The sequence below is a fragment of the Capra hircus genome, chromosome 2, assembly GCF_001704415.2.
Source record: "Capra hircus breed San Clemente chromosome 2, ASM170441v1, whole genome shotgun sequence".
NCBI classification, from domain to species: Eukaryota; Metazoa; Chordata; class Mammalia; order Artiodactyla; family Bovidae; genus Capra; species Capra hircus.
Genome location: NC_030809.1, coordinates 104,641,661 through 104,667,968, shown reverse-complemented (window position 1 = coordinate 104,667,968; position 26,308 = coordinate 104,641,661). Strand labels below are relative to the sequence as shown.

Here is a 26,308-nt window from a genome sequence, read left to right as displayed (position 1 = left end):
CACTTTCTGCCATAAGGGTGGTGTCATCTGCATATCTGACCTTAGTGATGTACAAAAGGAGAATTTGTTGACTTCGTGTTGGATCAACTAAATGATATAATTTGCTAGACTCAAGTAGTATAGTTAGAGGATGCAATTCACAGTATGAATTATGATAATCCCCATGTGATTAAAAAAAATACATTGTGTACTTTTTCTGATGTGTTTAAAGAATGCTTTCATATTTGTATGACAGTTCCAGAAGTATTTTATGCTACTTTTTCAAACACGCCCAGAGTAACAGAACATTAACCATGTTGCCAAGTAAAGATTTTTCCCTAATTTAAAGCAATATTTACCTTGAAAAATATTTCTTTATAGTTTGCATTTTTGTTTATTACTTTGATATCATATCAGGAAGAGATATATGATCTAGAGATCAATTCTTTACTTGGGAGCAAAGCCTATGTTTTTTTTCTTAGAATGGAATACCATTTCTAAACAACAGAAGCTTGGTTTAGATAATACAGTTTTTGAGCCATTGCCTGAGTTCTGTTTAACTCATCTTTTATAAAGATATTTATTTGGCAGTTTGAAAAAGACATTTTTAAGATTGTTTGAATACAGTTGCCAGTGAACTCAGTTACTAAATATTCCTTTCTAAGAAGTTTAATTAAAGTTTTGATGCTTAAATTTCTAATATTTATTTTCAGTCTCATGGGAAAAATAAAACATGGGCATCACTTCATCCCAGTGACTTCCAGAATGACAAAATAAGCTGTTACATAGTCATTAATACTTGTTTATTAGAAGATGTGTTAGGTTCAACCAGTATGAAATTGCCAATATTTGTCCATTTGTACCATCAAAAACTTCATAATACTAATATATTGGAACTATGAAAATAAGTTTGTTTTTGTTTTTTTAAGTCTGTGGATTTTTATTATTACTTTGTCTCTTCTAACTGACTCTATTGGAGAAATCAGCATTATTTCATTTACTCAAGGACAGTAAAATTACCACTGCACTGTGAAACAAAGAGACATATCACTTTTCTTCCTTAGCCTCCTGAGTTCAAAATGAGGGAAAGTAAGGCCCTTGTCTTCCAGTTGAGCCTGACATCAGATATAACTCTCAGTGGATGAGGAAATAGTTTAAAGCACCAGTGTAGCAAATGGGTGTTCTTAAAGAGCTATTGACGATGAAAGTGTTTTGAACAGTGGCCCATTCTTCACCTGGTATTCATATAACGTTCACATTTAATTTTACAGGAAAATAACTCTGCGCATAATGAACAGAATCCTCAAATACCATCTCCAACTGACTGCCCGTCGGTCACCCTTAAGAGGCAAAGTTCTGTGACATTCCAAAGCTCTGACCCAGAACAGATCCGACAGAGCTTGCTGACTGCAATTCGTTCTGGAGAGGCTGCTGCCAAACTGAAAAGGGTAAGTTTTCTTTATCAGATGGGTGACATTGGGTTTATTTTCAACAGTGTCAAACTAATACTTAGGGGAAATTGTTTTCTGGCTTTTAAATCTGAATAGGGAAGATGCCAGAAGTTCCTCTTTTATAAGTCAAGGGTCATTTTGAAGCATAAGCTGAGAGAGTCTAGAGTGTTACACATCCTTAAATCTATGTCAGGTCTATTTTCCAAACACGGGCCAGGTGCAGAAAGCAAGTTTTGCTCATTATTATATAACTATATATAGAAAGTGCCCCGGAAAGTGCCTCTTATTTTAAGAAACTGTGTTAGCACAGCAAGAAAGAGTCTTTTGGAAAGAAAGTCCCTCCTTTACTCCAGAAAAGCTGCGCTATTGTAAGAGCCTGCAAGTTTTCAGTCCTGGCTCCTATAGTAATCAGCTACTACCGTACTGATTGGCTGGTTAAGGGGGGAGGAGTTTTATAGGCTAAACTAAAAAAAATGAAGGGAAAATCTAGGGAATTTAGATGATACCTAATACAGAAATTCAAGTTTTAATAATGCACTGCAAGAGTCTAGCTTCAACGGACATGAGAGCAAGGTAACACACTCTGTTCTGGAAAGCATCACAGGGAGTTATTACAGATGAGTTTCCTCTCTGTCGCCCTCATCCTCTGAAACAGGATGTAGTGAAGCCTTAAGCCTGGCACCATGACTTGGACTTCCCAGAGGCTGCAGTCTCCGCTAAATGTCTTTCTTGTTCTCCTTAGTCATCTTGGTTGCAAGTTCCTCAACACCAAGACAAGAAAAGTACTCATTATTTCACTGACTCCCTAGGCATTTCATTTTGTGAATTGCTATTCTAATCATTTTAGAAGCTACTTAGAGAAAAGTAAGAGACTTGTTGAGCAAATCACTGAACTCAACAAAAATGAAATTTGCGAAGAAACAGGAATGCTGCAAAGATACAAAAAGGGGAAGGCATTCGTGAGTGTCAGTCAGCATCCTAGTGGGTTTCAGTGGAGCCCTGAGTGACGGCCGTTTGCCCAGAGGACTTAGCATTCCCATCTGAGCACACATGGTGGGTGACAAGGCAAAATATTGTGTGCTGTCAGGAGTGGAGGAAACACAAAGGAATAATTCAGGGGGGTAGGTCTGAATTTCGTAGATTATTTGTAGAATTTGAGTTGAGTCCCAGGCAGCAAACAACAGCAGCAAAAAAGGAATATTGAAATTGGTATTTCACAGGTCATGACATTTATACTTTTGGGGGGAAATATGTTCCTGTAAATAAATTGTACATTCTCATTCATGAAAATAATTCTATTTCTAATTCTGTTTCTAATTTTATAAATTAAAGATAGTTTCAAAGTTCTCAATTCAGTAAATTTGATAAGCATTTTTTAAAAACAGAAAAATACCAAACACCGTACTAGATACTGAGGATACAAAATTGAGTCAAATGAAGCCTCTGCCTTCTGGGTGTTCAGAGCCAGGGATCCTCACGCTCACGGCAGAATAGAAAATAACTGCAGTATCTTTGTATTAAGTCAGTGGATGTATTATTAATAATCAGTTTCAATGAACTAATTTCAGAAAATAATGCATTAAGTTGGAAATGCCTTTTAGGCCAACAGAATCATACAGGCAGGCAGCTGTATACTTGGTGTGTTATGGGCCCTGATTTGGCAGTCTCTTCACAGATAAAGCTCTCATTGCTTCCAGAACGAGCTGGATGTGAATCAACACAGAAAGCAGGCCCTAAATGATGATCCTATAATTGTATCCTATTTATTACTCATTACTTTAGGTTCTATTGAATCTAAATTTTATCTCTTTCAGTAGGAGGTTATTGATAGCTCTGACTCTCTATAATGCCAGCTCCTAAATTCTGTTTAATGAAAATCCCTTACATAATCCTTTTGCTTCCTCTAAAGAAAGACACGGGGTCTAGTGGAGTTTATCATATCTATATGCCATGATTAACATCTTCACTTCTAGTTATATATGCTAAAAATGTGTTTCAATGTGCCAAGACTCAAGAATATTGTTTGTAATAGCTCCAAATACATATAACCTTAATATCCAAAAATGGTGGAATAAATAGTCCATGCTTTAAATATACCACTATCAAATGGCAATAAATTAGATAAGATATACTAAAGATAACAATGTAGATATGTGTAAAGATATGTGTAAAGTTGACAGCGTGCAAAACTGAATTATATAGTGATACATGCATGGGTGGCAATTATTCCTAAGTGTTGGGAAATAATTACAAAAGTCACAATAGGGTTACTTCCAGAGGGGAAGGAAAAGGGTTGTTAGAGGTTTATTGGAGCAAGACTGGAACACAATTTAAGAGGGAACCAAAAAAATTAGTAATCAGGATAAATATTGTTTCTTTTTTTCCAAGATAAATATATCTTAATGCAAAAATCCATGATAAAGTCAAAATTTTAAATAAAGACAAGATCAGGAGGGAGCTGGAGGTATTCTTTCTCTTGACCTGGGTGGTGGGCTACATATATGTCTGTTTTCATTGCGCTGTTCAAAGCACATCTCTGTACATGTATTATATTTCAAAAAATTGCAGAAGGTGGTAGAAACAGACACAAGGCTCTAATTTCTTACGCTTTTTTCCTTTCTTACGCTAATTTCTTTCTTGTGCTTAAGTCCCATATTTCTGTGCTGTTCTGAACATGTCTCTTGGTTTGTTTTAAATTCTAACATTTCTTTTATAGAACAACAGTTATAGTGCCAAACAAAATCTCCAGTGATTTTGACAGTGGGTTTAGACTGTTCATCAGAAAGTTGGCTCTGTGTTTGCCTGTATCTTGGCACCCAAATGTTCACTTTAAGTCCAGGTACCAACCTGCCTTATGGCTCCTGTTCATACTTGAGCAATTAACCTTCATTATATAGTTGGTTCACATTAGAACAATTATCTAGTTGATAGCTCTAGTGTAAATGTAGTCATGAATTTTCATGTTTCTGAAGGCTTTTTTTTTCCTGCACCTTACCCCCATCTCAACCTGCATATAATCATGGTGATTTGTCTTGTCTTCATATAAAGCATTACTACATCCAGCACAGTATTTTATAAAATGTGTTTGATGTTAAGACATACATATCTGTTTTTGTGCTGAGTTGCTCAGTCATGTTGGATTCTTTGCGACCCTATGAACTGTACCCTGCTAGACTCCTCTGTCCGTGGGATTTCCCAGGCAAGAATACAAGAATGGGTTGTCATTTCCTACTCCCAGAAGCTGTACAGTGCAGCCAAAAAAAAAAAAAAGACTACACAGAATTTGTGTGAAAGAACCATAGCTTATTTGCTCCCTATTGGTAGACATTTAACTGGATTCTAGTTTTTTATCCTATAAACGATGTTACAATGAGCATCTTTATTTGTAGATATTTAGAGCCATTTGTATCTTTTTTAAATGCTTAAACCAAATTTTCTTTTACTTTACAAAGAATGTGAGAACTTCAGTTTTGGCAAGAATTACAAAAATAACCCCTCACACACAGACTTTTCAGACCAAGACCGCATAGCAAAAAGCCATTACCTGTCTGTTGGCTGCACTTGGAAAGTAATCCCACATAAGTACTGAAAAGCATGCAGACAGGTGTTCTTCCTCTGGTGGCAACTTCTTTTCCTTAGCTGTTTTGTTTCAGGTGGATGGTTGTCAACCATTCTACTCCATCCTGGGTTCCTAAGATAGTCAAGAAAATTGATTAGTTTGGATTACTTATCTTTGTTTAGTAAAAGGCAACAAATGAAGCACCAGGAAACCAAAGCCAACTAAATTTGCCAATTTTATTTTCCTTTCCACTAACTTACTCTGTTGCTAGGCAGAATCTGGCCTTTTGTACTTCAGTTCTCTGCTTGGGAGAAGAGGATAATGTTTGGTTAGGAAGCTAAGCTAGTCAAATTATAATCAAGAGATAAATCAATTCTCTTAAAATATTGTTATATTTTACATGTAATATTTTAAAATACTATACCTGCTTACTATGTAGAATCCAGATAATTTTCTTCTACATTCTTATAATGTTGGAATTTCAAGCTATTTAGGAAATTTTGATTTAGTGGTTTTTATTTACTTACAGCTTGTAAACAGGAAACTTTGCCATAGAATTTTGGAACTTAGGAATGTATTTGCAGTTTTGGCAAAACAGTCACAGGTTTTTAGCCCTTCAAATGAAGGCATTTTAAAAACCAAAGCTATTTTTTCTTATAAATAAGGGGTACCTGGGAGAGAGAAACTTCAAGTTAATATCATCAATATGAAAATTACAGAATTCGTTGCTCTGTGGGATTCACTATGTTTTTCTACATTCTCCAATGTACTTTGAGGGAACCAGAACTAATCTAGCTAAAAATGCGCTTTAACAGCTTGGCCTGCAGTCTGTTTATGCTCTTGTCCTTTGAGTTGATTTGGTAATTTTGTAAAGACTAAGATGTGTTAATGGATTATTTAACTTGTTTGTTGTAGAAATAACTAATTTTTAACTTCATGGTAGAATGAATATTTATTCTTGATTATTTGAAATTTATTGAATGACATGAAATTTTAGTATTAAGCAGAAATTAAAATGTTGGTAATTGATGAAAATTCACAGACAGCTGTCCAATTTTACATTGATTGCTGCAAAGTGTGTTTCTTTCTCTTAGGTTACAGTTCAATCAAATACAATATATGTGAATGGAAAGTCAAGACTCAGCCGTTCTGTGTCCCTTGATTCCCCGGGTAACCGTTAAATGTTGCCCTGCCATGCCACACTTCACCACCTCTGCTGCGCAGAACAACTTCATACTGATGGAGAATGTTAGCAAATGTATATTGAGATATACACTAATATATTATCTATTAAAGCATAAGAATTTGTGCTGTGACTTTTAATGCCAAAAGAAGAATTACCAGAATTTATAATTTATAATAATAAGTTTGGCCTTTTTTGCCTTAAGAACTGAATATGCTGCTTCAGAACTTTAAGACAAGGTGTTGATAACTCATTTCTTCAAATTAGAAATAGTCACTTTTTGTTGATTTCATTTATTTTCCACTTATTAACACATTATCTACAATGGTGACTTAGACAAAAGGATAAATTAGGATTCAGACTTATTTATGTGACACCTAAATAGCTAGGCAAACATAGATCTGACATTTGCTGCCTCAATGTTACAGTTTAATTGGAAATGTTTTTAAGTTATATTAAATCCTGTTTGTGCTGAAAGTTTGATCTAGAAAACTAATGATATCAATAAGTATATTCAGTTTAACAGTTAATTTCAGTGATGAATCACTTAGTGTGCAGGTCTTATCTTGCACATTCTTTATGTAATTACAAAGTCAGTGTCAAGTTTATCAAAAAGCTCATAGTATTTTAATATTTTATTAACATGGACACTTAAGTTTTTTAATCTTTAGAACTTAAGTTGCCCAAGGAGAATTTTAAATATTTTCTGTATATAATTATAACATTATTGTCACACAGATTTTGCACATTTTATGTGCCAGAAGCCTTAAAATTCTTCCTGTGAAAATGTTGATATATTGTGACAGTTATTTCAAATTCGATATGTAGAGAAGAATAGGGGTTAGTTTATGTCCATATTGGAAAACTTTAAAAGATTACTTGGAGGTGTCAGAAATCCTGGTTTTAATTATAGTGATAAAGTCATTATGTAGTTCAGAAGCTAATATTCTAAATAATATATATTTACATTAAAGTTAAAATTGTTAAGCAAAACAATGCCTAACTTGTTGGCTTGTAACGATTCTGGGATCTGAAGCTTGTTGATGTTCTGTTCCTACCTGAAGAATTTAATTGCTTGCTTATTCTAAATGCCTTGTCAAACAAACTGATGTTACATTAGTTACTGGGATATCTGCCTCTTTGGAAAATATGTTGATTTTTCCCCTGTTTAATAAAAGCAAGTTATATATTTGGGATGCTTTTTTAAAATGCAGTGTGTGTCAATCAGGTATTTATACATTTCACCTGATTTCATCTCCATCAGCCAGTAAACATTATACTGAGACCATGCATTCATCAGGGCTCTCTAGTATACATAAGCCCACATGTTCAAACTCCAAAAACCACCACCACCACCACTAGTATATATAAGCCCACACATTCTAACTTCAAAATGCATAACATGCTTGGCAGAGTTTCTGACACAGAGAGAGTACACATTAGGTTAAATACTGCTGCTATTACCTTGAATCAGACTTGAAGAGACGTACATATATGGAAACCTGTTACATCACTATAAACCAATAGGGAAAGGAGTGACTTTTTTGAAAAATTATGTTTGATTATCCTCTTAGAAAAAAAATAAATTTGGATTCGTACCTCAAACTAGGAACAAATATATTTGAGTTAAAGTTTTGAGATTAATATTTTAAAACTTAAATGAATATATTCAACATTTTTCAGACCTCAGAATAGGCAAATTATTTAAATAAGACAAAGGCACAGTCATAGAAGATATACATTTACAAATATTAAAATGTATATGTACATTAAGTACTATAAAAGTGAAAAAGTAACCCACAAAGCATTTATTGTATATAAGGATTAATTTATAAAAATGTAAAAATCCCTAAGATTCATGAAACTACTACCCAATAGAAATATGCACACACTGAAAACAAAGGTATTTCTTACAAGAGTAAATCTGAAAGGCTAATAAACATATGGAAAAATACTCTGCACTAATAATCAAGGAAACACAAGTTACAAACCCAAGGAAGTGTACCATATCACACCCAAAATGTAAGTTTCAAAATAGCAAATGTTGTCAAGGACAATGAAATAGACTTTTTTTTTTTTACTGTTGGTGGCAAAATAAAATGGTACAACCATCAAATGTTCAATATTTAATAAAATTAAAGACCTCTTACCACGTTACCTTAAGGAAGTACTTATGTGTGTGCTTGTGTAGATGCCAAGTTGCTCAGTTATGTCTGATTCTTTGCAACCCTATGGACTGTAGCCCGCCAGGCTCCTCTGTCCATGGGATTCTCCAGGCAAGAATATTGGAGTAGGTTGCCATGCCCTCCTCCAGGGGATCTTCCCAACCAGGGATTGAACCTGCATCTGTTTTGTCTCCTGCATTGACACACAGGTTCTTTAACACTAGCTCCACCTAAGAAGCGCTGTGTGTGTGCTTGAGACATAAAAATGTTCATGGCAGCCTTATATATAAGCAGCAGAAATGAATTCTAACTGGCATTCAACACTGATAGTATATTCATACAATAGATTTCTATACAACAGTGAAAATGAATAGTTATGCATATCAACTTAGATACATCTCAAAAATGAAAATTTGTGGAACAATGCTTGTTTTATGATGCCAGTTATATAAAGTAAATGCAAAGTGATACTATGTATTATGGCTATAAATACAGAAAAACATAGAATACACATGTTTGCTAGTGGGAATCAAGAAATGAAGACTGGATTGGGGAAATTTATAGGAAGCATCAGTTGTATTTGTAGTCCTTTCCTTTTTTTTTGTTTTGTCATACATTGACATGAATCTGCCACGGGTGTACATGAGTTCCCAGTCCTGAACCCCCCTCCCACCTCCCTTCCCATATCATCTCTCTGGGTCATCCCCGTGCACCAGCCCCAAGCATCCTGTATCCTGTATCGAACCTAGACTGGCGATTCGTTTCTTACATGATCGTATACATGTTTCAATGCCATTCTCCCAAGTCATCCCACCCTCTCCCTCTCCCAGAGTCCAAAAGTCTGTTCTATACATCTGGGTCTCTTTTGCTGTCTCGCATACAGGGTTATCATTATCACCTTTCTAAATTCCATATATATGTGTTAGTATACTGTATTGGTGTTTTTCTTTCTGGCTTACTTCACTCTGTATAATCGGCTCCAGTTTCATCCATCTCATTAGAACTGATTCAAATGTATTCTTTTTAATGGCTGAGTAATACTCCCTTGTGTATATGTACCACAGCTTTCTTATCTATTCGTCTGCTGATGGACATCTAGGTTGCTTCCATGTCCAGAAAAATAAATGACCCAATCAAAAAATGGGCCAAAGAACTAAGCAGACATTTCTCCAAAGGAGACATACAGATGGCTAACACACACATGAAAAGATGCTCAACATCACTCATTATCAGAGAAATGCAAATCAAGACCACAATGAGATACCATTCCACACCAGTCAGAATGACTGCAATCCAAAAGTCTACAAGCGATAAATGCTGGAGAGGGTGTGGAGAAAAGGGAACCAACCCTCTTACACTGTTGGTAGGAATGCAAACTAGTACAGCCACTATGGAGAACAGTGTGGCGATTCCTTAAAAAACTGGAAATTGAACTGCCTTATGACCCAGCAATCCCACTGCTGGGCATACACACTGAGGAAACCAGAATGAAAGAGACATGTGCACCCCAATGTTCATCGCAGCACTGTTTCTAATAGCCAGGACATGGAAGCAACCTAGATGTCCATCAGCAGACGAATGGATAAGAAAGCTGTGGTTCATTTCTTTTACAAACTGGTTTGAAAACAAGTTTTACTCCAGATTTTAGCATACTTGAAATAGTTGGTAATTAGGATATTTTTTAAAGATCACACTGGACTTAGGGGGATATATATGAACCATGAATACACATACATTCTGAAAAAAGTTCCCTTATCCACACTATTTTTGAGAAAAGCATGTGCTACATTCTCTCCCCAATTGGGAAAGGACGTGAAAACTAGTGAAACTAGTGAAAACGATCCATATCCTTAAGTGATAACAAAATGAAGACACAGGAGTGAGTCAGAACTTTCAATTTTCATATTTAATTTGTGGCATCTAGGCATTTTTTGCTTTTTCCTTTTTCCCTCCATCAGGTTATTTCTTTATAATACATATTTTTAGAAGCAACTTTATATTTATTTTCATCCTGAATTTGGGGCATCTAAGTATTTTGCTTTTCATTTTCCACCAGTTTTTCTCTTTACAATGCATATTTTTAAGTTATGCAGAGTCTATGTAAATTATAGGGTATGAACTGAGATACCCTCTTTTCTGTCTCCAGCATCCCACTCCCCTCTTCAATGATAACCAACATTAATGTTTTGATATGAATTCCTATATGTAGATATTTATATCCAATATAAAGGTTTGTTTTGGGCTTTTGTATTTTTACAGGGTTTGTTTTTGTTACTGTTGCTTTTAAGATTTAATACTATTTAGCATCATGGCAACCCACACTCCAGTGTTTTTGCCTGGAGAATCCCAGGGACGGCGGAGCCTGGTGGGGTCTGTGGGGTCGCACAGAGTCGGACACGACTGAAGCAACTTAGCAGCAGCAGCATCTTCGCTTTGTGCCAGCGATGTTCTGGAAGAGCTTTTCCATTCGCTCATACAGATCTACCCTGTCATGCTTCAGTTTGCTGTTCTATTATTTGCTTCTTGCTGTGGTACACAGTTCTGTCGAGAGTCAAGATACTTGGGTTCAAATCCTATGTCTGCCATTTATGAATCATGGGGATTATTTTATCTGTGCCTCTTTACCTATGAAAAACTGAATTAGTAAACTCACCTCATGGTGATGGTTGTAAAATGAAGTGAAAGTTGCTCAGTCATGTCCAACTCTTTGCCACCCCATGGACTATAGAGTCCATGGAATTCTCCAGCCCAGAATACTGGAGCACTGGAGATCCCTTCTCCAGGGGATCTTCCCAACCCAGGGACTGAACCCAGGTCTCCAGTGTTGTAGGCAGATTCTTTACCAGCTGAGCAACAAGGAAGTCCAAGAATACTGGAATGGGTAGCCTATCCCTCCTCCAGAGGAGCTAAAACTACCTGTATTAAATACTACTATTCGTGAACAGGTATTATTTATCTAATAATCTAATCTACTTCCCATCCTCCTCAAGAGTGACCTTCCCTCTCATTTTAAGATCAGATCTGGCTTTGGCCTGAAACACCAGAATCCACACTCTGCTAGTTGGTCCAAGTCCTTGAATGAGACCAGCCATTCTCCTGAGACCTAATGTTGCTTGTCCTTGAAACTTAAAAGAATTGCAGTTGATACAATTATTTGTCTAGTGCCAGTTCATTTCTTACCCATTACTAGTAGAGACAAAAAAACACAAGAGTTAAGAAACTCATCATTTTTTTTACTATTCATTGACTGTCATAAATGTCTTCAAAGAAAAGGGAACTTGCAATTAGGGGTCACAATGAAGATTTCCATGGATAGAATGTTTTTCTTAGATGATATTTTATGTAAAAATAGCTAATTTATGTAGTGTTTGAGTTTACACAGAACTTTTATATTATTTGATCCACACAAAGAAATTGCTACTTTACAAAGGTCACACAACCAGACAAGTGACCGAATCCCACATCTCATTTCCAGTCTGCTCTTTCCTGTGGCCAAACTGTGTAAATGATGGAGAATCTGGGGCTAGATTTCAAAGGACACTTGATTAGGGACCTACTTGTTCCAGATCTTCAGTTGGTCTTGCTTTTCTCTTAAATGTTACCACTTTCCTGCCAGTTTTCTTCCTTAACACCTCAGGCTCTTCATATGGATAGATATATTTTGTTTATGGCAAGAAAAAATGCCACCATGTGCTCTCTCAAAAGAATTTTCTGACAGGTATTTCAAGAGAAATTGTGAAACATTCTGACAATTTGTGTAGAACTGTTGGCATTTCTGCTTCCACAAACTGGAGAAATTCATTTGGATGCCTCACAAATTACTCATCTTGCAGCAAAGGGGCTAGAATTCCACACTTATAGTTTTCAAGTCAAGGCATCTCTTTACCTCCCAACTGATCCTTATGTTCCTACCCACTCCTTGTGGTAGATGGCAGTGATGGCCCCGATTCTTTACCACACCTGCATCTACACCTTTTGCCACATGACTTTGTACTTCCTTTCACTAAAGAGACATGGCCCATCTCCCCACCCAGAGAAATAGGTTTCGTGACTAATAGAATGCGGTGAAAATGACGCAGTGCCCGTTCTGAGACCAGATATCCAAGGGTGCATGTTTTTGCCTGCTCTCCCCTGTGCCTGAAATGCTGCTGTGAGAGACATCTCTGGGTTGGCTGAATGGTCCTTAAATTAAGGATGAGCGATGCAGAGAGCAGTGCTACCAACTGAGGTCAGTCTACAGCATTCAACAGTCAGAGCCCTAGACATGAGCAAGTTCAATCAAGATTAGCAGGGCCACAGAGCTGCCCCCGGTATGTAAGCAATCAATATTTACCAACTAGCGATGCCCTCAGGGTTCCATGGTTGACTGTTATACAGCATTAATGTGGCAATAGATTCAATACATCCTTTTAAACAAATATACATGTGACTGCAACCCAAAATATCAATTCATCCAATTGGTTCAGATTCACACACCCTATTTCCCCCAGAGTTCCACACACTCTTTACTAAATCCATCAAAAATATACCTCTGAATCTCTCTTTAGCTCCCAGCTGGCTCAAAAATCATTCTAACTTAAAAATTCCTTTATTACTGATGGTACAGAAATATTTTCTTTCTCTTTCTCACCTCTCAATTTATCTTCAGAACTGGGAGAATGAGAGATCCAATATCAAAGAGATCCACAACCCCCTTAGAAACTCTTTGGACTTGTTTTTTATACAGTTGCCAAATAAAATAAAGATTTCCCAGCTAAATATGAATTTCAATGATAAACAATGAATTATTTTTAAGTCTAGGCATGTCCCATGCAATCTCTGGGAGATACACTAAAAAATTAATCACTGATCTGAAATTTAAATTTAACTGGACATCCTATATTTTTCTTTGCCAAATCTGGCAACCCTACTCTTTCAAGAAAGTCTAGAAGGAGGATATGACGCATCCCACATGTGGGGAAAGGAGAGAGCAGGCCCAGCCAAGTCAGGAAACTGGAAAGTGACCTTGTGGAAGAGTGACTCAACCTTTATTCTCTTTGGTAATTCACCATCAGAGAAACCCTCAGGTGGTAAATAGGAAAAGTTTCATTGAATAGTTCACAGTGAAGAAACCCTGTGGATGACTTCTGTTGGTAGACTTTAGATACCTCCTAAGTCATCAGGAAATAATACACTCGCAAAATTCTGCTAGAGATTGGCGAAGAAGGCAGAGTAGGAAGACAGTGAGCTCACCTCTTCTCACAAGTCCACCAAAATCATAACTATTTGCAGAACAACAATCAATGAAAAATACCACAGCCTACCATGAAAGACCCTCTATGATTAAAGGCATAAGAAGGCAATGAGACAGGTAGGAGGGGCAGACTCATGATACCATCCAGTCTCATACCCCTGGGTGCGTAACCCACAAGCTGGAGAATAATTCTATTGCAAAGATCCTTCTACAGGAATGAGAGTGGAGCCCCATGTCAGTTTCTCCAGCCTTGGCCTCCTGCATTAGGAAGACAAGCTCTCATTGCATTTGTCTCTGAAGGCCAGCAGGGCTTAATTTCAGGAGCCCCACAGGACTAGGGGCAAGAGAGACTTCACTCATAAAGGGTGCTGACAAAATTTCACGTGCACTGGGACCCAGAGTAAAAGCAGCAATTTGATAGGAGGCTTTCCTGGTGGCTCAGATGGTAAAGGATCAGTCTGCAACACGGGAGACTCAGGTTTGATTCCTGCATTGGGAAGATCCCCTAGAGAAGGGAATGGCAATCCACTGCAGTATTTTTGCCTGGAGAATTGCATGGATAGAGGAGTTTGGTAGGCTGCAGTCCATGTGGTGGCAGAGTCAGACACAACTGATCGACTAGCGCTTTCACTTTCTTTTGCGTCAGACCTACAGGTGGGTCTCGGAGAGTGTCCTAGGGAGGTGGAGGGTGGCTGTGGCTAACCCTGGGAACATTCAATTTGGGACCTGGGACACGCTGCTGAGAGCCATGTTGGGACCCTCCCTCTAGTTTATCAGTGCCAAGACCCCACCCAACAGCCTCTACGCCTGTAGCCTAGGACACCTCAAATCAAATAACTTAAGTGGGCAGGGAAACACCGTGTCTATTGGCAGGCAGTCTGGCTAAAGACTTCTTGAGCTCAGGGCACCTCTACACATCCCTCTAATATGACTCTGCCCAGCAGAGGACTAAAACCCAACTCAGCCCCACAGTGGGGAGGCACCAGTGCTGCTTCCAAGAGGGATGCACTAGTGTCTAGACCAGCCTCACCCAGAGGGCAGACACCAGACATAAGAAAACCATAATCTTGCAGCCCACAGACCCAGTTGGCCTAGAGAAGGCCAGCCCTTTCCCTGGGACCCCAGCCCTACCCACTAGCAGGCCAACACAAGCTTCAGGACACCCAGGACCCCATACCCAAAGGTGTCAGGAACAGTCCCTTCTCCCACCAGTGATCTGACCCCAGCTCCAGGACCCCTGGAAACTATAGGACCTGGTTGCCCCAGCTGTAGTCCAGCACTAACCCCATGATCTGGCTTCACTCTCCAGTGAGCAGGCAACAGCTCTTGAGTCTTTTGAACCTGATTCCGCACACTATTGAGCCAGCACTAGCCTAGGATTCCCCAGGGTTCTGCAGCAAGCTCTTCCATGACTCGGCCCCACTAACCCCCAGCATCTGCACAAAGCAGTACATGGCAATCAACTGGGCTATGGGCCAGTCCAGCTGACCAGGCCACTGACATAATCAGCCTGTCACAAAAGAAGAACCCATGCAGCCCTCTGAGAGGAAACCCCTAGAACACATAGCTTAGGTGATGAGAGGGGAGTGGGCTGCTAGAACACACAGAATGTCTCCCACAGGAGGCCACTCCTCCAAGGCTGAGAAACATAACTAACTGACACATACATAAAAATGCGAATAGCAATGTAAGCAAAATAGGGCTGCAGGGGAACATGGTTTAGACAAAGGAACCAGATGACACTCCAGAAGAAGAACTAAGTGAAGTGGAGATAGGCAGTCTACCTGAAAAAGAGTTCAGAGTAATGATAACAGAGATGATCAAAGAGCTTGGGAGAAGATGGATCCACAGAGCAAGAAGTTAGACAGTTTTAAACAAAGAGAAAAAAGTTAAAAAAAAAAAAAAACTAGGCGGGTGAAAAGATACAGTAATTGCAATGAAAAATACACTAGAAGGAATTAACAGTAGACTAAATGATACAGAGGAACCTATCAGTGAGCCGAAAAACCGAGTCGCGGGAATCACTGCCTTTGAACAGAAGAAAGAAAAGAAAATGAAAACAAGTGAGCACAGCTTAAAAGACCTCTGGGAAAACATCAAGTGCACTAATATTTGCATTTTAGAAGTCCCAGAAAGATAAGAGAGAGAAAGGACGTAGAGAACATATTTGAAGACATAATAGCTAAAAAGTTCCCAGACCTAGGAAAGAAACAGTTACCCAAGTCTAGAAAGTTTAGAAACTAGAACCTTCTCTAAAACTATCCCTAAAAATAAACTCAAAATGGATTAAAGACCTACATGTAAGATTGAATACTATAAAACTACTAGAGGAAAACATAACCAGAACACTCTTTGACATAAACTGCAGCAGCGTTCACCTTCTAGAGTAATAAAAACAAAAATAAATAAATAGGACCTAATGAAACATTTAAAAAAAGCTTTTTCAGAGCAAAGGAAATCATTAAAAAAAAAAGACAATACATGGAATGAGAGAAAATATTTGCAAGTGGAACAACTGACAAGGGGTTAATCTCCAAAATATACAAACAATACATGCATTTCTACATCAAAAAACCCAATCAAATAATTGGCAGAAGATCTAAATAGACATTTGTCCAAAGAAGACAGACAGATGACCAAAAAACACATGAAAAGATGCTCAACATCACTAATTATTAGAGAAATGTAAATCAAAGCTACAATGAGGTAACACCTCACACTGGTCAGAATGTTCATCTTCAAAAAGTCCACAAAGAGTAAATGATGGAGAGGCTGTGGAGAAAAGGAACCCCTCCTACACTGGTGGAGGGAATGAAATTGGTAGCTATTATAAAAAATAAATGGTCCAACAATCCCTACTGCTGGGCATAAATGCAGAGATATCTATAATTCAAAAAGATACATGCAGCCCAACGTTCATTATAGCACGATTAATCATAGTCAAGAGACAGACACACAGTAAGAGCCCATGACAGAGGACTAAAGATGTGGTATATATACAATGGAATATTACTCACTGTAAAAAAAGAATGAATAATGCCATTTGCAGCAACACGGATGGATCTAGCAATTATCATACTAAGTGAAGCAAGTCACATAAAGACAAATATCGTATGATGTCACTTACATGTAAAATCTAAAAATCACACAAATGACTTTATTCACAGAATAGAAACAGACTCACAGACTTGGAAAACAAACTTATGGTTACCAAAGGGGAAAGCTAGAGGGAAGGAAAAATTAGGAGTCTGGGATTAACATATGTATACTACCATATTTAAAATCAACAAGGACCTACTATAAATTATATAATGTATATATTAAAAATATATAGTATAATTTATATACTACCATATATAAAATCAATAAGGACCTACTGTACAGGGTAGTGAACCCTACTTAATATTCTATAATAACTTTTATGGGAAAAAATCTGAAAAAGAATGATTATTTGTACATGTATAACTAAATCACTTTACTGTACAATTGAAACAAAACATTGTAAATCAACTATAATAGAAAAATTAAATTTTATACCTGTGGTGGATTCATATTGATGTATGGCAAAACCAATATAATATTGTAAAGTAGTTAACCTCCAATTAAAATAAATTTATATTAAAAAAAATTTTTTAAAGGGAGAACCCTCATATACAGTTAGTGGAAATGCAAATTTGTTCAGCCACTGTGGAAAACAGTATGGAGGTTTCTCAAAAAAATCACAAAGAGAACTACCACACTAACGACAATTTCACACCATGGTTCAGTTCGGTTCAGTTCAGTCGCTCAGTCGTGTCCGACTCTTTGCGACCCCATGAATCGCAGCATGCCAGGCCTCCCTGTCCATCACCAACTCCCGGAGTTCACTCAGACTCATGTCCATCGAGTCGGTGATGCCATCCAGCCATCTCATCCTCAGTCATCCCCTACTCCTGCCCCCAATCCCTCCCAGTATCAGAGTCTTGTCCAATAAGTCAACTCTTCTCATGAGGTGGCCAAAGTACTGGAGTTTCAGCTTTAGCATCATTCCTTCCAAAGAACACCCAGGGCTGATCTCCTTTAGAATGGACTGGTTGGATCTCCTTGCAGAGAGTTCAAGGAACTCTCAAGAGTCTTTTCCAACACCACAGTTCAAAAGCATCAATTCTTTGGTGCTCAGCTTTCTTCACAGTCCAACTCTTGCATCCATACATGACCACTGGAAAAATCATAGCCTTGACTATCCAAAAAAAACAAAGACACTAGTTTGAAAAGATACAAGCACCTCAGTGTTCACGCTGGGCTTCCGTGGTGGTTCAGTGGTAAAGACTCTGCCTGCCAACGCAGGAGATCTGGGTTCAGTCCCTGGATTGGGAATATCCCCTAAAAAAGGAAATAGCAACCCACTACAGTATTCTTGCCTTGGAAACCTCGTGGACAGAAGAGCCAGCTACAGTGCATGGGGTCATGAAAAAGTTGGACATGACCTAGTAACAACAACAATGTTCATGTTTACATTTAGAGCATTATTTACAACTGCCAACACATGGAAGCAAACTGTATCCATCAACAGATGATGAATAAAGAAGATAGGGTGTGTGTGTGTGTGTGTGTATGTGTGTATACACCCACACATATATATAATGATATATAATGGAATATTATGCAGCCATAAAAAATAAAATTTTGCCATTTTCAGCAATATGGATGGACTTGGAGGACATTATGCCAAGTGGAATAAGTCAAATGGGGGGGGAATGGTGTATAATATCACTTATATGCGGAATTTTTGGAAAGTATAGCACACTGGTGAATATAACAAAGAAACAGACTTACAGAGATGAACGAATCATTACCAGGAAGGTGAAAGAACTGTGGAGCTGCCATATAGGGAAAAAAAGATTATTGCCACATTACATGAAATTGTGTGTTTGAAACTTTTGAAAACTGTTTTGAAAAATTGTTTTAAAGCATTGTAGAATTTAAAATTCTTTCATTCAATAATATAAAATAAAAAAGATTCTGCTATGGTTCTCATTAATCTCAGCATCATTATTATGACTATTATAATGACTACAAAATCTAGACAGGAGATATGTGATTATAATTATACAAGGTTTTTTAAACTTTCCTTCATGTTTTAAAATTATTTAAAATAAAGTTAGAAAAAAAAATTATTGAGATACTCCTATTATAGAGGCCAGCTGCACTAACATATGTGGAGAGGGAAAGATTAAGTGATGGTCATTTGTTTACCAATGAAGAATTTTAGGCAAGTCAGGGGAGATGTGGTGATGCAAGTATTAATTTGGCAAAAGCAACTAGCTATTAGCAAAGTTTATTGAACAGTTTTATTGTTAAGTCTTAACTAAAAAAAGATACACTTCAAGATTTGATTAAATATAGCCTTATCTGTGAGAGGCAGGATAGAAATAAGGAAAATAAAATTTAAGAGGGAGTGTTATGAAGATGGCAGAGGGGGAGGACATGGAGCTCATCTCCTCCCACAAATATATAAAAAAATATAGCTACATGTGGCACCTGATATATGAGCACCCAAATACATAAAACAAAACTAACAGACCTAAAGGGAGAAATTGACAGAAACACAGTAGTAGTAGGAGACTGTTACACTCTACTCACATCAGTGGATAGATTTTCTAAACAAAATCCATACAGCAACAGAGATCCTAAGTGATACAACAGTTAGACTTATTAGCGATATTTCAAGGAAATAGAGAATTACCGTAGGATTCAGCAATCCCACTCTCAGGCATGTATCCAAAAAAACTATAATTGAAAAAGATACGTGCACTCCTATGTTCATAACTGCACCATTCACAACAGCCAAGACATGGAAACAACTCAAGTGTTCAGAGAGATGAATGGGTAAAGAAGACGTGGTACAAATATACAATAGAATTCCACTCAGTCATAAAGTGAATGAAACAATGCCATTTGCAGCAACATGATATAACTGGAGATCATCATACTAAGTGAAGTCAGAAAGAGAATGACAAATACCATATGATATCACTTAATGTGGAATCTAAAATATGATGCAAATGAATCTGTCTACAAAATAGAAACAGACTCACAGACTCCAAGGACAAAAGAGAAACTGCAACAAGATGGTAGGAGGGGGGCAGTCACATTAAAGTCAAATCCCATACCCATCGGGGGCGGTGACCACATCTGGAGAACAATACTACCAAAGAAGTTCTCACACTGTTGGGAAAGTTCCAGGCACAACAGACTTCCCAAACTGCGGATCAGACTAAGGGGTTGGGAATATCCAGGGAATCTGATTTTGAAGGCCAGTGGATTTGATTACAGAACATCCAAGGGACCTAGGATAAACGGAGACTCTTGGTACAAACAAAACCTTGTGTGCACCAGGAACCATGGGAAAGGAGCACATGAGACTTCTTTCCCCCACGAGACTGAACCAGACCCGCCTGCAAGTGTTTGAGGGCCTCCTGCAGAGATGTGGGTTGCTAGGGGCCTCCCGAAGGGAAACGGGCGCTGGCAGCAGCAGTACTAGGAGGCCCATGTTGGCATAAGTCCTTCTGGGGGTTGCCTTTAGCCCTACCACGGAGCCTGAAGACTAGGACTGGGCCACCTCAGGCCAAACAACAAACAGGAAGGGAGCACAGCCCCACCCATCAGTGGAAAACTGGATTAAAGATTTACTGAGCATGGCCAACCCACCAGAGCAAGACTCAGTTTTCCCCATAGCTTGTCCCTCCCATCAGGAAGTTTGCACAAGCCTCTTATGCAAAGAGAAGTAAGAACTATAATCGCAAAGCCTCTAAAACAAAAACTACAATCAGAGAAAGCTAACCAAGATGATCACATAAATCGAAGCCTTGTGTAACTCACTGAAGCGATGAGTCATGCCTTGCAGGGCCATACAAGATGGATGGGTCATGGTGGAGAGTTCTGACAAAATGTTGTCCACTAGAGAAGGGAATGGTAAACCCCTTCAGAATTATTGTCTCAAGAACCCTATGAACAGTTATGAAAAGGCAAAAAGGAGGATACCAGAAGATGAGCCCCAGGTCAGTAGGTGTCCAATAGACTACTGGGAAAGAGTGGAGAAATAGCTATAGGAAGAATGAAGAGGCTGGGTCAAAGTAGAAATAACACTCAGTTGCGGATGTGTCTGGTGGTAAAAATAAAATCTGACAGTGTAAAGGACAATATTGCATAGGTGCCTGGAATGGTAGGTCCATGAATCAAGGTAAATTAGACAAGGTCAAGTAGGAAATGGCAAGAGTGAACATCAGCATTTTAGGAATCGGTGAACTAAAATGGAGGGGATGGGTGAATTTAATTCAGATGATCATTATATCTACTACTGTGGGCAAGAATCCCTTAGAAGAAATGGAGTAGCCCTCATGGTCAACAAGAGTCCAAAATGTAGTACTTGGGTGCAATCTCAAAAATGACCGAATGATCTTGGTTTGCTTCCAAGGCAAACAGTTCAACATCATGGTAATCCACACTTGTGGCTCAGCCACAAATGCCAAGTAGCTGAAGTTGAACAGTTCTGTAAAGATCTACAAGACCTTCTAGAACTAAGACACACAAAGAAGATGTTCTTTCATCATAGGAGACTGGAATGCAAAAGTAAGAAGTCAAGAGATACCTGGAGTAACAGGGAAGTTTGGCCTTGGAGTACAAAATGAAGCAGGGCAAAGGCTAACAGAGTTTTGCAAGAGAATACCTGGTCATAGCAAATACCCTCTTCCAACAACACAAGAGACAAAACTACACACGGACATCACCAGGTGGTAGATAACAAATTCAGATTGATTATATATTTTTGTACTCAAAGAAGAAGTTGTCCTATACAGTCAGCAAACAAGACTTGGATCTGACTGTGGCTCAGACCACGAGCTCCTTCTTGCAAAATTCAGGCTTAAATTGAAGAAAAGAGGGAAAACCACTTGGCCATTTATATATGACCTAAATCAAATCCCTTATGATTATAGAGTAGAGGTGATGAATAGATTCAAGGGATGAGATCTGGTAGAGAGAGTGCCTGAACAGCCATGGACTGAGGTTCATAACACTGTACAGAAGATAGTGACCAAAACCATGCCCAAGAAAAAGAGATGCAAGGAGGCAAGATGGCTGTCTGAGGAGGCCTTACAAATAGCTGAGAAAAGAAGAGAAGCTAAAGGCAAAGGAGAAAGAAAAAGATATACTTATCTGAATGTCGAGTTTCAGAGAATAGCAAGGAAAGATAAGAAAGCCTTTTTAAGTTAACAATGAGAAATAGAGAAAACAATAGAACAAACTAGAGATCTCTTCAAAGAAAATTAGAGATACCAAGGAAACATATCAGGCAAAGATGGGTACAACAAAGGACAGAAATGGTATGAACCTAACAGAAGCAGAAGATATTAAGAAGAGGTGGAAAGAATACACAAACTGTTAAAAAAAATTCTTAGTGACCAGGATAACCAAGATTCTGTGATCACTCACTGAGAGTCAGATATCCTGGACTGCGAAGTGAAGTGGGCCTTTGGAAGAATCACTATAAACAAAACGAGTGGAGTTATGTAATACCAGCTGAGCCATTTCAAATCCTAAAAGATGATGCTACTAAAGTGCCGCCCTGAATATGGCAGCAAATTTGGAAACGCAGCAGGGGCCACAGGACTGGAAAAGGTCAGTTTTCATTCCAATGCCAAAGAAGGGCAAAGCCAAAGAATGTTCAAAGTACTGCACAATCATATCATTTCACATGGTAGCACGGTAATGCTCAAAATTATTCAAGCTATGCTTCAGCAGTATGTGAATAGAGAACTTCCAGATGCACAAGGTGGATTTAAAAAAGGCAGAGGGACCAGAGAGCAAATGCTAACATCCGTTGGATCATAGAAAAAGCAAGGGAATTCCAGAAAAACATCTACTTCTGCTTTATTGATTATGCTAAAGCCTTTCACTGTGTGAATCACAACAAACTGTGGAAAATTCTTCAAGATATGGGAATGCCAGACCACCTTACCTACCTCCTGAGAAACCTGTATGCAGGTCAGCAAGCAACAGTTAGAACTGCACATGGAACAATGAACTGATTCAAAATTGGGAAAGGAGTACATCAGGGTGGTATATTGCCACCCTGCTTATTTAAGTTCTCTACAAAGTACACCATGTGAAATATTGGGATGAACGAAGCTCAGGTTGGAACCAAGCCTGCTGGGAAAAATATTAATAAACTCAGATAGGCAGATGACACCACCCTAATGGCAGAAAGAGAAGAGGAACTAAAGAACCTTTTGATGAAGGTGACAGAGAAGAGTGAAAAAGCTGGCTTAAAACTCAATATTCAAAACACTAAGATTATGGCATCCGGTCCCATTACTTCATGGCAAAAAGATGGGAAAAAATGCAAACAGTCATGGACTTTATTTTCTTGGGCTCCAAAATCACTGCAGATAGTGATTAAAAGATGCTTGCTCCTTGGAAGAAAAACTATGAAAACCTAGGCAGCATATTAAAAGGCAGAGACATCACTTTGCTGACAAAGGTTTATATAGTCAAAGCTATGGTTTTTCCAGTAGTCATGTACGGATGTGAGTTGGACCATAAAGAACTTTGAGTGCTGAAAAATTGATGCTTTCAAACTGTGGTGCTAGAGAAGATTCTTGAGAATCTCTTACACGGCGAGGAGATCAAGCCCGTCAGCTCTAAAGGAAATCAACACTGAATATGCATTGGAAAGCCTCATGCTGACTCTGAAGCTCCAATACTTTGGCCACCTGACACGAAGAGCCAACTCCTTCTAAAACACGCTGATGCTGGGAAAGATTGAGGGCAGGAGGAGAAGGGAGCGACAGAGGATGAGATGGTTGGATGGCATTACTGATCAATGAACATGAGTCTGAGCATACTTTGGGAGACAGGGAAGGACAGGGAAGCCTGGCATGCTGCAGGCCATGGGTCACAAACAGTCTGAAACAATTGAGCGACTGAATAACTAGTACCCCTGGGCCCTACACCCAGACTATAGGACTTGGCTCTGCAAGCCAGCACTTTAGCACTAACCCCATGATCTGGCTTCACTCTCCAGTGAGCAGGCAACAGCTCTTGAGTCTTTTGAACCCTGATTCCACACACTATTGAGCCAGCACTAGCCTAGGATTCCCCAGGGTTCTGCAGCAAGCTCTTCCATGACTCGGCCCCACTAACCCCCAGCATCTGCACAAAGCAGTACATGGCAATCAACTGGGCTATGGGCCAGTCCAGCTGACCAGGCCACGGACATAATCAGCCTGTCACAAAAGAAGAACCCATGCAGCCCTCTGAGAGGAAACCCCTAGAACACATAGCTTAGGTGATGAGAGGGGAGTGGGCTGCTGGAATACACAGAACGTCTCCCACAGGAGGCCACTCCTCCAAAGCTGAGAAACATAACTAACTGACACATACATAAAAATACGAATAGCAATGTAAGCAAAATAGGGCTGCAGGGGAACATGGTTTAGACAAAGGAACCAGATGACACTCCAGAAGAAGAACTAAGTGAAGTGGAGATAGGCAGTCTACCTGAAAAAAGTTCAGAGTAATGATAATAGTGATGATCAAAGAGCTTGGGAGAAGATAGATCCACAGAGCAAGAAGTTAGATGTTTTTAAACAAAGAGTTAGGAACAACTTTCAGTGTCCTATCTTTTTGCCTTTTCATACTGTTCATGGGCTTCTCAAAGCAAGAATGGAAGCAAGGTCCGATGCTATAAAGAGCAATATTGCATAGGAACCTGGAATGTTAGGTCCATGCTGCTGCTAAGTCGCTTCAGTTGTGTCCAACTCTGTGCGACCCCACAGACGGCAGCCCACCAGGCTCCCCGATCCCTGGGATTCTCCAGGCAAGAACACTGAAGTGGGTTGCCATTTCCTTCTCCAATGCATGAAAGTGAAAAGTGAAAGTGAAGTTGCTCAGTCGTGTCTGACTCCTAGCGACCCCATGGACTGCAGCCTACCAGGCTCCTCTGTCCATGGGATTTGCCAGGCAAGAGTACTGGAGTGGGGTGCCATTGCTTTCTCTGGTTAGGTCCACAGACCAAGCCAAATAGGGAGTGGCCAAAAAGGAGATGGCAAGAGTGAACATCAACATTTTAGGAATCAGTGAACTAAAACGGACTGGAATGGATGAATTTAACTCAGATGACCATTATATCTACTATTGTGAGCAAGAATCCCTTAGAAAAAATGGAGTAGCCATCATAGTCAACAAAAGAGTCCAAAATGCAATACTTGGATGCAGTCTCTAAAAAACAATAGAATGATCTCTGTTCATTTCCAAGGCAAAACATTCAATATCATGGTAATCCAAGTCAATGCCCCGACCAGTAATGCTGAAGAAGCTGAAGTTGAATGGTTCTATGAAGACCTACAAGACCTTCTAAAACTAACACCTGAAAAAAGCTGTCCTTTTCATTATAGAGGACTGGAATTCAGAAGTAGCAAGTCAAGAAACACCTGGAGTAACAGGCATATTTGGCCTTGGAGTACAGAATGAAGCAGGGCAAAGGCTAATAGAATTTTGCCAAGAGAACGCACTGGTCATAGCAAACATCCTCTTCCAACAACACAAGAGAAGACTCTACACATGGACATCACCAGATGGTCAACACTGAAATCAGATTGATTATATTCTTTGCAGCCAAAGATGGAGAAGCTCTATACAGTCAACAAAAACAAGACCGGGAGCTGACTGGGGCTCAGATCATGAACTTCTTATTGCCAAATTCAGACTTAAATTGAAGAAAGTAGGGAAAACCACTAGACCATTCAGGTATGACTTAAATAAAATCCTTAATGATTATACAGTAGAACTGAAAAATAGATTTAAGGGACTAGATCCATAAATAGAGTCCCTGATGAACTATGGAAGGAGGTTCGTGACACTGTATAGAAGATAGGGAGCAAGACCATTCCCAAGGAAAAGAAATGTAAAAAAGCAAAAAGGATGTCTGAGGAGGCCTTACAAATAGCTGTGAAAAGAAGAGAAGCAAAAAACAAAGAAGAAAAGGAAAGATATAAGCATCTGAATGCAGAGTTCCAAAGAATAGCAAGGAGAGATAAGAAAACCTTCCTCAGTGATCAGTGCAAAGCAATAGAGGAAAACAATAGAATGGGAAAGACTAGAGATCTCTCCAAGAAAATTAGAGATACAAAGGGAATATTTCATACAAAGATGGGTTCAGTAAAGGACAGAAATGGCATGGACCTAACAGAAGCAGAAGATATTAAGAAGAGGTGGCAAGAATACACAGAAGAACTTACAAAAAGATCTTCATGACCCAGATAATCATGATCACTCACCTAGAGCCAGGCATCGTGGAATGTGAAGTCAAGTGGGCCTTAGGAAGCATCTCTACGAACAAAGCTGGTGGAGGTGATGGAATTCCAGTTGAGCTGTTTCAAATCCTGAAAGATGATGCTGTGAAAGTGCTGCACTCAATATGCCAGCAAATTTGGAAAACTCAGCAGTGGCCACAGGACTGGAAAAGGTCCGTTTTCATTCCAATCCCAAAGAAAGGCAATGCCAAAGAATGCTCAAACTACTGCACAATTGCACTCATCTCACATGCTAGTAAAGTAATGCTCAAAATTCTCCAAGCCAGGCTTCAGCAATATGTGAACCATAAAATTCCAGATGTTCAAGCTGGTTTTAGAAAAGGCAGAGGAACCAGAGATCAAGTTGCCAACATTCGCTGGATCATCGAAAAAGCAAGGGAGTTCC

At 38.9% G+C, this 26,308-nt stretch overlaps 1 protein-coding gene and 1 long non-coding RNA gene across 8 annotated transcripts in view; one reads left to right on the top strand and one right to left on the bottom strand.

Moving 5' to 3' along the window:
• The window catches only part of COBLL1 (cordon-bleu WH2 repeat protein like 1), a 167,258-nt gene extending 159,877 nt beyond the window's left edge, over positions 1–7,381 (top strand). For all 7 annotated transcript variants that reach the window (XM_018063956.1, XM_018063983.1, XM_018063937.1 and 4 more), the window contains 2 exons: positions 1,251–1,427; positions 6,084–7,381. In XM_018063956.1, coding sequence (XP_017919445.1) covers positions 1,251–1,427; positions 6,084–6,170 — 264 coding nt within the window. In that variant the 3' untranslated portion in view covers positions 6,171–7,381. The remainder of the gene's footprint in view (positions 1–1,250; positions 1,428–6,083) is intronic.
• The window catches only part of LOC102181440, a 77,036-nt gene continuing 55,420 nt past the window's right edge, over positions 4,693–26,308 (bottom strand). Inside the window, exon 5 of the long non-coding RNA XR_001296516.2 lies at positions 4,693–5,121. This is a non-coding gene — a long non-coding RNA (uncharacterized LOC102181440). The remainder of the gene's footprint in view (positions 5,122–26,308) is intronic.